Source organism: Somniosus microcephalus, chromosome 18 (genome assembly GCF_052327205.1).
Source record: "Somniosus microcephalus isolate GS21.2 chromosome 18, FLI_Smic_1.0, whole genome shotgun sequence".
NCBI lineage: Eukaryota > Metazoa > Chordata > Chondrichthyes > Squaliformes > Somniosidae > Somniosus > Somniosus microcephalus.
In genome coordinates this window covers 40,493,466-40,507,936 of record NC_141004.1, presented here as the reverse complement: position 1 = coordinate 40,507,936, position 14,471 = coordinate 40,493,466, and the positions used below count along the sequence as shown (strand labels likewise).

The 14,471-nt window shown below is 42.9% G+C and overlaps 1 protein-coding gene across 1 annotated transcript in view; it reads right to left on the bottom strand.

Annotated features, from left to right (window-relative positions):
- Window positions 1–12,088, bottom strand: part of LOC147105232 (uncharacterized) — a 31,889-nt gene extending 19,801 nt beyond the window's left edge. Inside the window, exons 1-3 of the mRNA XM_086011383.1 lie at window positions 10,807–12,088; window positions 2,495–2,535; window positions 114–189 (exon numbers count right to left, since the gene is read on the bottom strand). Coding sequence (XP_085867509.1) covers window positions 114–189; window positions 2,495–2,535; window positions 10,807–12,010 — 1,321 coding nt within the window. The 5' untranslated portion in view covers window positions 12,011–12,088. The remainder of the gene's footprint in view (window positions 1–113; window positions 190–2,494; window positions 2,536–10,806) is intronic.
- Between the last annotated feature and the right edge of the window lie 2,383 nt (window positions 12,089–14,471).

Sequence of the window (14,471 nt, the reverse complement as noted above, 5' to 3'; positions counted from 1 at the left end):
CTCTGTTGTAGATATTTCATATTTTCCTTAGCATCTTATGACCTTTTTTGTAGTTAGATATTGTAATTTTCAGCTAGGGTACTTCTCCATTTTGAGATTAGCCTCGAGCTTACCTGCCATTTCTGCCAAATACTCATACAGATCAGACAATATGATCATTATGGTTTTGTGTTCTTCAGCTTGGCAAAACTGGAAAAAATAAAACTCACTAAATGAGATTAAAATATTAATAAAAATGTGTGAAATTTAACATGGATCCAAAAATGAAAAAGGCCAAAGTAAGTACTGCGACCAGTTTTGTATTTTAACAAGTATATATAGGTCCGATAAGAGTCGCACGTTACTTAATCTAGCCTATCTTTATTCAGAAACAAATAAAGAAATGTTCACCGGCGCAGTTTTACTTTAGCCTACAAACACCTTTTTGGTGGTTACCGTGTCTGAAGTTCTGGACCATCCTACTGCAAATATTTCAGTGCACATCTAGTATAGAACAGTGACCTCTAGTGAGCTATTAATGCCATAGCCAAACATCAGTATATGGGGGTTCAACATCTTTGAATTACATATGTGTTAATATATACATAGGCATATCACGGATACCAGTTCAACAATACAGCATCATGGGTCCAAATCAGCTGTAGAAAGGGTAGCATATGCCTTAGGTTTAGATTGATGATGATCTGAATTTGTCATGAAACATTACAACTATCCAATGTTAGTAGGGAAGTCAGAATTCTAACCTAATTCAGTCAAAGGTATTGTTTCATGAAAAAGTTCTGGCAGACAATAACAAGGGACAACAAGATTCTACAAGATCTTTCTGCTTCAGCTAATGGTGTATATTCAAATGTTCCTGTTTGAAGTTTCATTGTCCAAAAAGATAGATTACATCAGAGTCAGCATCTTACAGCCTTGCTTGTTGCTAGACTTGAAGTTAAGTAACGCTTCATATGACAACCTGCTTGGTGTGCATTTAACAGAGTGGGCAAAAGAGACACACCAGGTTTGGTTAATTGAAAAATATGAATTAGTAGCATTTGGATTTACGCTGTTCTACTATAGTTAAATGCTACCGCGAGGAATGACTAGTAGAAACATTTTGCTACACCAGATCTTTCCTACAATATACATGATTGTTGATTGCCATATTTTAATAAGCATTTCCTCTTAACGCCTCTGCATTAATGTCATGATTGATTCAGCTTCAACAGTTACTTGTGGTAAAGCAATCCATATTTTAAGAACCCTTTTGAGTGAAAAAAACCTTCTAATCTTCCCCTGTATATTTCTGGTACTAATCCTAATTTTATGCCACAATTGTTGCAATTCATTAACCAATGGAAATAATCCTTCACCATTTACTCTCTCAAACCCTTTCATAATTTTTAAAGTTTTAGTTTTAAAGTTAGAATTTATATAGTGACCACTGTGCTTACTTGTAGTCTCTATCTTTGAGATCAAGGCAATGGAATTTGAACAAGAATGGACCACTGGTACCACATCCCCTGATCATGAGTCATCGTGTTACATTGTTACATAGAATTACAGCACAGAAACAGGCCATTCGGCCCAGCTGGTCAATGCTGGTGTTTATGCTCCACGCAAACCTCCTGCTACTCTTCTTTATCTAACCCCATCAGTAGAACCTCCTATTCCTTTCTCCCTCGTGTGTTTATCTAGCTTTCCCATAAATGGATCAGGAAAGTTACAAATATTTCAGTGAACGTAATGCAACATTCACTTATACAGAACCTTTAACATAAAGCAAACACTGAAAGACACTTTACAAGGAGGGGCGTGGACAAGATTGCAGGAATTTGGGAGAGGAATTAACCCATAGGAGAGAAATAGTAAGGCAGGCAGAGTAATTCCAGACTGTAGGGGCATGGTAATGATGACCAAATCCAGAGCTCTGCTGCTGACAGAGTTGTGATTTGAACTGATCATTTGTAGTAGACTGTTGGCAATGTAGAACTTGTGTATGTGTTAAACTATAACTATTCTGAAAATATTTAATGTGTTTCACTGATCACTAATCGATCCTTTCAGAAATCAGATTGTTCTTTTGTTCTTATGCTGAGGGAGAAGACAGAGCACCACTGGGGTATGGTTGAGCAGACTGATTTGTTATGGGTTGCCAACAGGTATTTTGTAATTACTTTGGCAACAGTTAGGTCTGGAGAAATAGTCATTCATAAATTCAAACAAACGTTTTAAGTATGATTTTAACATTATTATTTTGAAGCTGTGAAACGGACTGTAGTGGATTAATTGGAAACATAACCTTGCTTGAATACACAGAAATATCTCCGTCCATGCATTTCCACGGTGCCTCCTCAATATTGACAGAGCCTCCTGATATTGGGGAGGCGTGGAGTAAATATCACATTCGGATTTGGGTGTTCAGTTTCATATAACAAACTCCAGATTAAAATCTACCATTATCTAAGGGTCAATTGTAACATTAAAAAAAAAGAAAATAATTACTCACTGCATCCGTTTTACCACTGCAATCCACTGGCAACATCTTAACTAAAATGAAAGAAAACCATAGATCATATAATTCGATACAAACACATTTGTGATAGTCAAATACAAGTATCTGATCTGCTCTGCAGAAGATTCCTAAACTAGTTTTCAGTTCGATGTCTAGAAAAATGGGTCAAAAAGCAGGAAGTGCTAATATAGGAATTCATGCCAAAAATCATTGTAAACAGTCGTATAGTCTTCCTGCATGAAATATTCAGAATCAGCAATTAGATGGTACAAATATTAAAACAGGACTCAGAATTAAGGTTACAGATAGGCTGAAAAGCAGCACTAGTAGCCGAGAAATACAACTGGCATGAATTAAAAAGCAATGCATCAAAAACTAAAAATGTATTAACTGAGCCTTACACATAAGGTTTCTTAAAACAATTAGAGGGAGCGTACATATATAAAAAATGAGAACACAGATTGAGAGTAGATAGCTTTTAAGCTTTATATAGTTTTATTTAAATAGTACTTTTAAAAGGGGAGCTATGTTCATCTGAATTATTGCGTAATCCGAGAGGTTTTAAGTGAAGTTATCTAAACATTGCTGCACATCTCACTTTTTGTATTCACGTTTTATGTCTCAGCAAGTTTAACCAGAATAGAAAGGGTTCAGATTTAATCCCCATTCTGTACTGAATTAACTGATCTCAATCTGAGCAATGACACTACAATTTGCATTAGCACCCTGGTCCAGGAAGGGGGAAATAAAACAGCCAGGGTTCCCACACCTGTCTGCTATTCAGCAACACCTGCTGTAAGTGTGTATGTGTTTGAGTGAGAGACCGACTATTGGGGAAGGGCCAGGATACAGTTTGGCTGTGATGATCCCCTTCTAACCATAAATAGCCAGCCCCTGTCTTCTGTCATGAGTAACTTGCCAACACTCACCGTCAAGGTTCACACATGAAGAATGGCCACTTGAACAAGGTACAATTCCATAGATGCTGGTAACCTAGCAAAGAGTCAATGCCTCCACAGGACATAATAAGAACATAAGAAATAGGAGCAGGAGTAGGCCAATTGGCCCCTCGAGCCTGCTCCGCCATTCAATAAGATCATGGCTGATCTGATCCTAACCGCCAATCCACTATGACAGGACTATCTCCTGAATCTAACAGAATTAGACACACGAAACAGGAGCAGGATCAGGCTACACGGCCCCTAGGCCTGCTCTGCTACCCACAGGGCCATGACCGATCCGCACCTAAACTCATGTCCAAATTCCTGCCCGCTCCCCGTAACCCTTAATTCCCTTTTCTTCTAGGAAACTGTCTATTTCTGTTTTAAATTTATGTAATGATGTAGCTTCGACAGCTTTTTGGGGCAGCATATTCCATGGACCTACCACCCTCTGAGTGAAGTAGTTCCTCCTCATCTCAGTTTTGAAAGAGCAGCCCCTTATTCTAAGACTATGCCCCCTAGTTCTAGTTTCACCCATCATCTGGAACATCCTCCCCGCATCCACCCGATCCAACCCCTTCACAATCGTATATGTTTCAATAAGATCGCCTCTCATTCTTCTGAACTCCAATGAGTAGAGTCCCAATCTACTCAACCTCTCCTCATATGTCCATCCCCTCATTCCCGGGATTAACCGAGTGAACCTTCTTTGTACTGACTCGAGAGCAAGTATGTCTTTTCTTAAGTATGGACACCAAAACTGTATGCAGTATTCCAGGTGCGGTCTCACCAATACCTTGTACAACTGAAGCAATACCTCCCTATTTTTATATTCTATCCCCCTAGCAATGAAAGCCAACATTCCATTGGCCTTCTTAATCACTTGCTGCACCTGCATACTAACCTTTTGAGTTTCGGGCACCAGGACCCCCAGATCCCTTTGTGCTTCAATACTTTCCATGAGGCAAGGGAAGGGCAAGTAAATTGGTGATAGTACCCACCCCCCCCCCCCATAAAAAAAATCATAAATTTATTACGCCACTGAAAGCAACTTCGTCCTATTACAATGGGATCAGCAGCTTTAAAGTTTTTTCCATACAGAAAAAAAGAAAATCGAGAGATCAGACATTGTAGAGATATCTGCCTTCAGAACATTGAGGATTATGTGGCAATTCAGATGACTGCAATTCCCTGTGAATTTTAAACTATGGCATGAAGGACATTTTTTGTAGTACAGTATCTGCTATTTTAATAGTGATCATTTTTTTTTTTTTTACTGTACTTTACCATTTTTCTACATTTTATACTTATTTTGACATATGTGAAAATTATTTTATTACTTTGAAAATTTCAACTTTATTGAAAACAAACCCAGGTTTCCACACACACACATTATGAGAGTTACATTACATCTGCTTATATTGTTCTGCTGGCATGAAATTTCAACTTAAAAAAAAACTATCTGCCTTGTTAACTATTTCTCCTGAACTAAATATACACTTGTTTTTGAACAGCTGTAAATGTGCACTGACACAAACCAAATCGGTTTGTTACACAAGAAACTGTATTTAGCATTATTGGCAGTGTGCCTGGTAATGCTAGCCTGAAATGGGAAAAGCTGTGCACACTGCCTCTTTCTCAGATAACACATGGCACAGTTCATCAGTACCTGACTCAAGGACAGATGGGAGAGGACTCAATGGGCCAAAAAGTACCTTCATGGCAGATGAAAAATACATACAAAAACAAAATTAAAAAGAATTTCTTTACAGCGAGGGTTGATTTTTTTTTTTTTTTTAAATAAAACACCAGGTAAATATTTACCTGGAATATATGCAGGAAACTCTTTTTTTATCCGGCACCGGCATAGTGCCAGTTGATCAAAAAGTCCGGATTACAGAGAGGTATACTTACTAAGGTACGAGAGCCCCGTACACGGCCACAGATCCAGGCGTCCCTGTTGCATGGCAACAGGTGCAGGAACCCCGGTTACACGGCCACAGATCCAGGAACCCCGGTTACACGGCCACAGATCCAGGAACCCCGGTTACACGGCCACAGATCCAGGAACCCCGGTTACACGGCCACAGATCCAGGAACCCTGGTTACACGGCCACAGATCCAGGAACCCCGGTTACACGGCCACAGATCCAGGAACCCCGGTTACACGGCCACAGATCCAGGAACCCCGGTTACACGGCCACAGATCCAGGAACCCCGGTTACACGGCCATAGATCCAGGAACCCCGGTTACACGGCCATAGATCCAGGAACCCCGGTTACATGGCCACAGATCCAGGAACCCCGGTTACACGGCCACAGATCCAGGAACCCCGGTTACACGGCCACAGATCCAGGAACCCCGGTTACACGGCCACAGATCCAGGAACCCCGGTTACACGGCCACAGATCCAGGAACCCCGGTTACACGGCCATAGATCCAGGAACCCCGGTTACACGGCCATAGATCCAGGAACCCCGGTTACACGGCCATAGATCCAGGAACCCCGGTTACATGGCCACAGATCCAGGAACCCCGGTTACACGGCCACAGATCCAGGAACCCCGGTTACACGGCCACAGATCCAGGAACCCCGGTTACACGGCCACAGATCCAGGAACCCCGGTTACACGGCCATAGATCCAGGAACCCCGGTTACACGGCCACAGATCCAGGAACCCCGGTTACACGGCCACAGATCCAGGAACCCCGGTTGCATGGCCACTAATATGAAGTAAAACTTACCTGAACCTACTCCTGAATTTTGCCGGTTAAGAGAGGTTTCTGGTTATTTAGGTGCCGGTAAAGAGAGAGTTTCCGGTATGTCTAACAAGTGCTTGTTTAAATCCGCCTGGATTATACAAGTGTGATGCAGCTGCCCTGTAATTTCATAAAACTGCACTAAAGCTGCACAGCAGGCTTTTACATTTTTGTCAAACTAATTTTCATCTACATTATAGTTCCTTGGCTAAGTAAGAATAAAAACACAATTTATATGTGTTGCTATAACTAGCAGCTACACGAGTATTCACAATGGATGGCAGTGGTTGTGGATATTAGTTTTACTACCAAGGAGCATGATAACTATTAACATAGGAATATTAGGAACAGGAGTAAGCCATTCAGTCCTTCGAGCCTGCTCTGCTGTTCAACTACAGTAGATCCTGACTGATTTGTACCTCAACTCCATTTACAGGAAACTCTCTAATAACCGGCACAATTCTCACTCCGAAAACTACAGCATACAGTCGTTTATAAGTTTTGTTTTACTGTTAAGTAATTAAAGAGTTATGGATTACCCTCAACTGGCATTACTGTACTTAATCAAGCATCTTCCACCATCCATTTAACACAACATTCTGTAGGCGAGTACCCAATTATACTGCACATTTCTTGATTTTTTAAATTTTTGTTTGTTAAAAATAACCTCGGTAGATATACCTCTCCGTTATCCGGAATTTTTTTATCAACCGGCACCATCCCGGTCCCGTCGGTGCCGGATACCAAAGAGTTTCCTGTATACGCATTTGCGCTATTTCTGTTGATACCCTTACCTAACAAAAATCTATCTATCTCCGTCTTGGAAACTCCAATTGTCCCAGCATCCACAGTCTTTGGGGGGGGGGGGGGGGGGGGGGGGAAGAGAGTTCCAGATTTCTACTGCCCTTCGTGTGAGAGTGATTCCTGATTTTTCTCCTGAATGGTGTTCTCGATTTCCTCGCCAGAGGAAATAGTTTCTCTGTATCTACCCTATTAAATCCTCTTAACATTTTAAACACCTCAATCAATCACCCTGACTGATTAACCTCAGTCCGAAGGTCACTCATTACTCATGTCTCCACTACAAGACATGGCTAGATATACCATCATGTCTCCACTACAAGACATGGCTAGATATACCATCATGTCTCCACCACAAGACATGGCTAGATGTACCATCATGTCTCCACTACAAGACATGGCTAGATATACCATCATGTCTCCACCACAAGACATGGCTAGATATACCATCATGTCTCCACTACAAGACATGGCTAGATATACCATCATGTCTCCACTACAAGACATGGCTAGATATACCATCATGTCTCCACTACAAGACATGGCTAGATATACCATCATGTCTCCACTACAAGACATGGCTAGATATACCATCATGTCTCCACTACAAGACATGGCTAGATGTACCATCATGTCTCCACCACAAGACATGGCTAGATATACCATCATGTCTCCACTACAAGACATGGCTAGATATACCATCATGTCTCCACTACAAGACATGGCTAGATATACCATCATGTCTCCACTACAAGACATGGCTAGATATACCATCATGTCTCCACTACAAGACATGGCTAGATATACCATCATGTCTCCACTACAAGACATGGCTAGATATACCATCATGTCTCCACTACAAGACATGGCTAGATATACCATCATGTCTCCACTACAAGACATGGCTAGATATACCATCATGCCACAAAGTGAGGGATATTCTTGCAAAAATTGAAGTCACAAGTTCACAGTCTATCGCTCTAATGGAAAATGAACACACTCCATTTCAGGTTAATCTTAATCGTCAGGCAATCTATTTGTCAGAAACAACCTGCTGCTTTCACCCATACTGAAATAGATACATAATTATACAGAAAAATGGGGGCTCAAGTATTTTGTTTTTTGGACCATATCATGCATGCCATGGAGCCACCGATAGAGTTTAAATTCATATTCTCATTAATTTGCATATGTGTCAAGTTGCTGATAAATCAGAATACTAAAATCTGCAGTATGATTTATTAACCAATGAGGCAGCAGTGTTAAAAACAGGCCTTTCCAAACCTCCAGGCACCCAAAATTCAAACAGGATAAACCAATGAATAGGAAATATAAGGACACACAGAACTGAATTGCCTGGATTTTGAAAACTTAATTGCCAGGGTTCAAGAGTTGCTCATGGGCAAGGGTTGCAGTTTCTACACGCTTAACGCAGAATAGTCTGTTGTAGGTAACAAGCCAGTAACACAGATAGGTCACAAATCACAATATAAAATAGTGGATTATTCGGTTTCAGTGTCATAATAGATGGTGGAGAGGAAATTTGCAAAGCAGGGGTTCATGGAGTGAGTTTCAGAGACTGGAAGGGTTCATGGAGTGAGTTTCAGAGACTGCAGGGGTTCATGGAGTGAGTTTCAGAGACTGCAAGGGTTCATGGAGTGAGTTTCAGAGACTGCAAGGGTTCATGGAGTGAGTTTCAGAGACTGCAGGGGTTCATGGAGTGAGTTTCAGAGACTGCAGGGGTTCATGGAGTGAGTTTCAGAGACTGCAGCAATTCATGGAGTGAGTTTCAGAGACTGCAAGGGTTCATGGAGTGAGTTTCAGAGACTGCAAGGGTTCATGGAGTGAGTTTCAGAGACTGCAGCAATTCATGGAGTGAGTTTCAGAGACTGCAAGGGTTCATGGAGTGAGTTTCAGAGACTGGAAGGGTTCATGGAGTGAGTTTCAGAGACTGCAGCAATTCATGGAGTGAGTTTCAGAGACTGCAGCAATTCATGGAGTGAGTTTCAGAGACTGCAAGGGTTCATGGAGTGAGTTTCAGAGACTGCAAGGGTTCATGGAGTGAGTTTCAGAGACTGCAAGGGTTCATGGAGTGAGTTTCAGAGACTGGAAGGATTCATGGAGTGAGTTTCAGAGACTGCAGGGGTTCATGGAGTGAGTTTCAGAGACTGCAAGGGTTCATGGAGTGAGTTTCAGAGACTGCAAGGGTTCATGGAGTGAGTTTCAGAGACTGGAAGGATTCATGGAGTGAGTTTCAGAGACTGCAAGGGTTCATGGAGTGAGTTTCAGAGACTGCAGCAATTCATGGAGTGAGTTTCAGAGACTGCAAGGGTTCATGGAGTGAGTTTCAGAGACTGGAAGGGTTCATGGAGTGAGTTTCAGAGACTGCAGCAATTCATGGAGTGAGTTTCAGAGACTGCAGCAATTCATGGAGTGAGTTTCAGAGACTGCAAGGGTTCATGGAGTGAGTTTCAGAGATTGCAGGGGTTCATGGAATGAGTTTCAGAGACTGCAGGGATTCATGGAGTGAGTTTCAGAGACTGCAAGGGTTCATGGAGTGAGTTTCAGAGACTGGAAGGGTTCATGGAATGAGTTTCAGAGACTGCAGGGATTCATGGAGTGAGTTTCAGAGACTGCAAGGGTTCATGGCGTGAGTTTCAGAGATTGCAGGGGTTCATGGAGTGAGATTCAGAGACTGCAGGGGCTCATGGTGTGAGTTTCAGAGACTGCAGGGGCTCATGGTGTGAGTTTCAGAGACTGCAAGGGTTCATGGCGTGAGTTTCAGAGATTGCAGGGGTTCATGGAGTGAGATTCAGAGACTGCAGGGGCTCATGGTGTGAGTTTCAGAGACTGCAGCAATTCATGGAGTGAGTTTCAGAGATTGCAGGGGTTCATGGAGTGAGTTTCAGAGACTGCAGCAATTCATGGAGTGAGTTTCAGAGACTGCAGCAATTCATGGAGTGAGTTTCAGAGACTGCAGGGGTTCATGGAGTGAGTTTCGGAGATCAGGACCAAGATGACTGAAAGCTCTGCCACCAAGTGAGGAACAGCTGAAAAATGGGCGATGCATGGGAGGATGCAGACGATGCAATTTTGGACAAGGTGGAGGTTATGTGGGGAGTTTGTTTGGAACGCCGGCCAGGAGAGTGTTCCAAGAGCTGAGGTACTGATAGCATGGACAAGGGTTATAGATGGGGAAGGGCCAAGATGTTGGGCAATATATAGGATATGAGGTTTGAAACTCAACTATTCGGATTTCCAACATCTGCAGTATTTTGCTATCGTAACATATTTAAAATTTTGCTGCAAGTAGCAAATAGAGGACATGTCTTCTCTTCATGGAACAATACTGAAAAAGGTTGAGAAAGTCCTAGGTGTTATTGTGCACAGGTCACTGAAAGTCCATGGCCAATGTAGAGAAACTGTAGCTAAAGCTAACAGCGCATTGGGTTGTATTAATAGAACCACAGTATAAATCAAGGGACATCATTTTGTCACTGCATTAGAGTCATTGGTCAGACCGCATCTGGGAGTACTGTGTGCAGTTTTGGCCTCCCCACATGGTGATATAGTGGCCTCTGAAAAGGTCTAGAGGAGAGCTACAAGAATGATTCCTAGCTTAAAAACGTCACCTCCTCAGATAGGCTCAAGGACCTTCGTTCATTTACTTTGGAGCAGTGTAGACTTTGAGATCTATAAAATAATTAACGGGCTGGATAATATTCCTACTGATAGATTATTCCAGTTTCACAGATTGGGGAGGACCAGGGGACACGAGTCCAAAAAGTAACATGTATACTTACTATTGTCACCTATGTCTTCTTGAGATCCTTCAACTAACCCCAAGGTTTTGACACAGATTAACCCCATTAGAACGAGACACAAGACAATTGTGGAGGCGTAGAGAAACCATGACAGGTAAAACTGGCATTTATCTAGACGATTCTGATGTTTTTGCATTTCCTTCTTAGGAAGTCCAGGAGTTCGGCTTGTGTAGCGTTCGTTCGCAGACAAACTGTCAGACTTTCCCCTATAATGACTGTCGGAATACAGGCTGCCTGAATCCACCATATATCGATCTGAATACAAGCTGTCAGATTTCCCTGCATATCGATCTGAATACAAGCTCTCAGATTTCCTTGCATATGGATCTGAATTCAGACTCTGATAGTTCCCCGTGCATTGATCTGAATATAGGCGGTCAGATTTCCTCGTATATGGATCTGAATATAGGCTTGGATATTTCCCCGTATATCGATCTGAACTCAGGCTGTCAGATTTCCCAGCATATCGACCTGAATACAAGTTGCCAGATGTTCCTGTGTATCGATCTGAACTCAGGCTGTCAGATTTCCCAGTATATGGACCTGAACTCAGGCTGTCAGATTTCCTCGTATAAGGATCTGAATACAAGTTGTCAGATGTCCCCGTGTATCGATCAGAATATAGGCCGTCAGATGTCCCCGTGTATCGATCTGAACTCAGGCTGTGAGATTTCCCAGTATATGGACCTGAAGTCAGGCTGTCAGATTTCCCCTTGTATCGATCCGAATACAAGTTCCGAAAAGTCCCCGTGTTTCGATCTGAATATAGGCTCTCAGATGTCCCCGTTTGTCCATCATCCATAGACAGGGAGTTCTCAGTATGAAGTGTAAAATCATCAGCCGACACCCCGGTATAATCTGTGTGCGGGTCATCCGCAGACACGCCGTCGGCCCGCTCTTCCTGCGGCTGCCAGGCGCGACTGAAGTAAGCCTTGTTGCTGGAGGCCGCGCTCAGCCTCTTTCGCACCGGGTCCGGGTAGGCCGGGGCGTCAACTTCCTGCTGCCGGAGGCTCTGGCGACTCCGCGGCGCTTGGACCCTTCGTTCTTTCTGACGCTTTTCCGAGCGCAACTGGTTTAATTTCTTGACGTAAAGGGACCTGGTGCTGTCGGTGAGGGGCCCCGCCGAGAAGCCCAGGGACCTCAGCTCGCGTCGCACCTCTTTGTCGTTCATCACCACCGCCATTTTGAACGCTCAGCGACGCCGTTGGCCGCGTCGCTGCGAATGCTCGAGCGCGCCGAGCATGCGCAGTGGCCACGGTTGCGGGCTCGAAGTGCGCGCACTCGATCACAAGGCGGCCGGAGCGCGCGCGCGCTGCAATAAAGGGAGCGCAAGTTGGCTGCGCATGTGCGGATCATATGCCGACCTTTTGTTCTTTTATCCCCTCCCCCATTTCCCCAGCCCCCAAACTGGCCTTTTAATCTGTTTCATTTCCTGCTTTTTTCTCAGTTCTGAAGAAGGGTTTTGACCTGAAACATTAACTCTGTTTCTCTCTCCACGGATGTTGTCTGGCCTGCTGAGCTTTTCCAGCGTTTTCTGTTGTTATTTTGGATTTCCAGCATCCGCAGTATTTTGCTATCCTATTTACTGTATAGAGGTTCCAGTTGCACAATAGCTGCAGGCAGGCAGTGGAGCACCTGCTGGGTTACTGTCTCAAAATTATAACTCAAAGTTTGCAATTAAAAAGTGTCAGATAGTGCCATTTTAAAATAAAGTGTTAAGTCCAATACATTAAAATTTCCAGTCCTGATACAGGGTTACATCCAGGCATCTGTATCTTCCCTCAGGGAGATGCTGATTGACCGACTGGGCAAAATGGTGTCAACCTGGTCCAGTTGGGAGAACACCCACCTCAGAGTCAGAGAGACTGTAAATTACAGGTCAGGCAGCATCTGGAGAAGCAGAGTTAACGTTTCAGGTCCTTGACCTTTCGAAGGTCATCAATCTGAAACGTTAACCCTACTTCTCTCACCACAGATGTTGCCTGACTTGCTGAGTATTTCCAGCATTTTCTGTTTTATTTCAGATTTCCAGCATCTGCAGTATTTTGCTTTTGTAAATTACAGGACTTGAGCACATAAGGCTAGGCTGGCAGTGCAGTGTAATACTGAGAAAGTGTTATATTATCAAAGGTGCCATTCTCGGATGAGATGTTAAGCCAGGATTCTATCTACCTGTTTTATCTATCTGTCTATATGTTAAGGATCCTATGGCACTATTCAAAGAAAAGCATGGTGTTCCCCCAGTGTCCTGGCCAACATTTCTCCCTCACTCAACATCACTGGAAGCAGATGAAATTGTCATTCATCTTTTTTATTCGTTCATGGGATGTGGGCATCACTGGCAAGGCCAGCATTTATTGCCCATTCCTAGTTGCCCTTGAGAAGGTGGTGGTGAGCCACCTTCTTGAACCGCTGCAATCCGTGTGGTAAAGGTACTCCCATAGTGCTGTTCCTGAGGAAGTTCCAGGATCTAATTGCTGTTTGTGGGATCTTGCAAAATGGTTGCCACGTTTGCTTATATAAGTACACTCCAAAAATAATGAATTGACTGTGAAATACTTTGGGGCATTTGAGAAATGTAATAAGGCACAATATAAATGATTTTTGTTTGCTCACATATGTTATATATTTCTTTAAATATGTTTATTTACCCTCATGACCAGACTATACCTGTCCCTTAATCTTGATAGGGGTGGGGAGGGGAATAGGTCATTATTCCTCTGTTTATGGCATAAAATTAACGTGAGTGTTTTGTGTTCCTGAAGCAACTTGTGTTTTATATTTAATTCAAACACCATCGGTTTGACTGCCATGGCAAATTTATGCTATTGATATTATTTGGTAGAGACTTGGGAGGCACAAAAATAAAAAGGGTCGAATGAAGCTGATGATCATTAATCCCAATAGTGTGGGGCAGACGCTCTGTGAATAGCCACTGGCTTGCTTTAGTTCAATGCATCTGCTTCACATGTTACTACTGATAATAGAGGAGCCCTGTAAATTAAAATAATTACAAAAAGAATTTTGTAAAAAAAAACGGTAGCTCTTTACAAGTGACTACACTTCAAAAGCACTTCATTGGCTGTAAAGGACGTCCTGAGGTCGTGAAAAGCGCTATATAAATGCAAATCTTTCTTTTTCTTTTCAATGAGGGCTTCATTGCCTCATTTTGAGGCACATAAATCAGTAAGATTCCGGATACAATACTCGTCTTTGCTGAGTTAGCAGGTCCCAGCTAAGTCACTGATAAGGCCGCAACAGTTTGCTCCTATGCCTTATCTGAGGAAGGATGTTCTTGCCATGGAGGGAGTGCAGCGAAGATTCACCAGACTGATACCTGGGATGGCAGGGATGACGTATGAGGAGAGATTGGGTCGATTGGGCTTGTACTCGCTGGAGTTTAGAAGAATGAGAGGGGATCTCATTGAAACCTACAAAATTCTAAGAGGACTAGACAGACTAGATGCAGGAAGGATGTTCCCGATGGTGGGGGAGTCCAGAACCAGGGGTTACAGTCTAAGGATAAGCCATTTAGGGCAGAGATGAGGAGGAATTTCTTCACCCAGAGAGTGGAATTCTCTACCACAGAAGGCAGTTGAGGCCAATTCATTAGATATATTCAAGAAGGAGTTAGATATATTTCT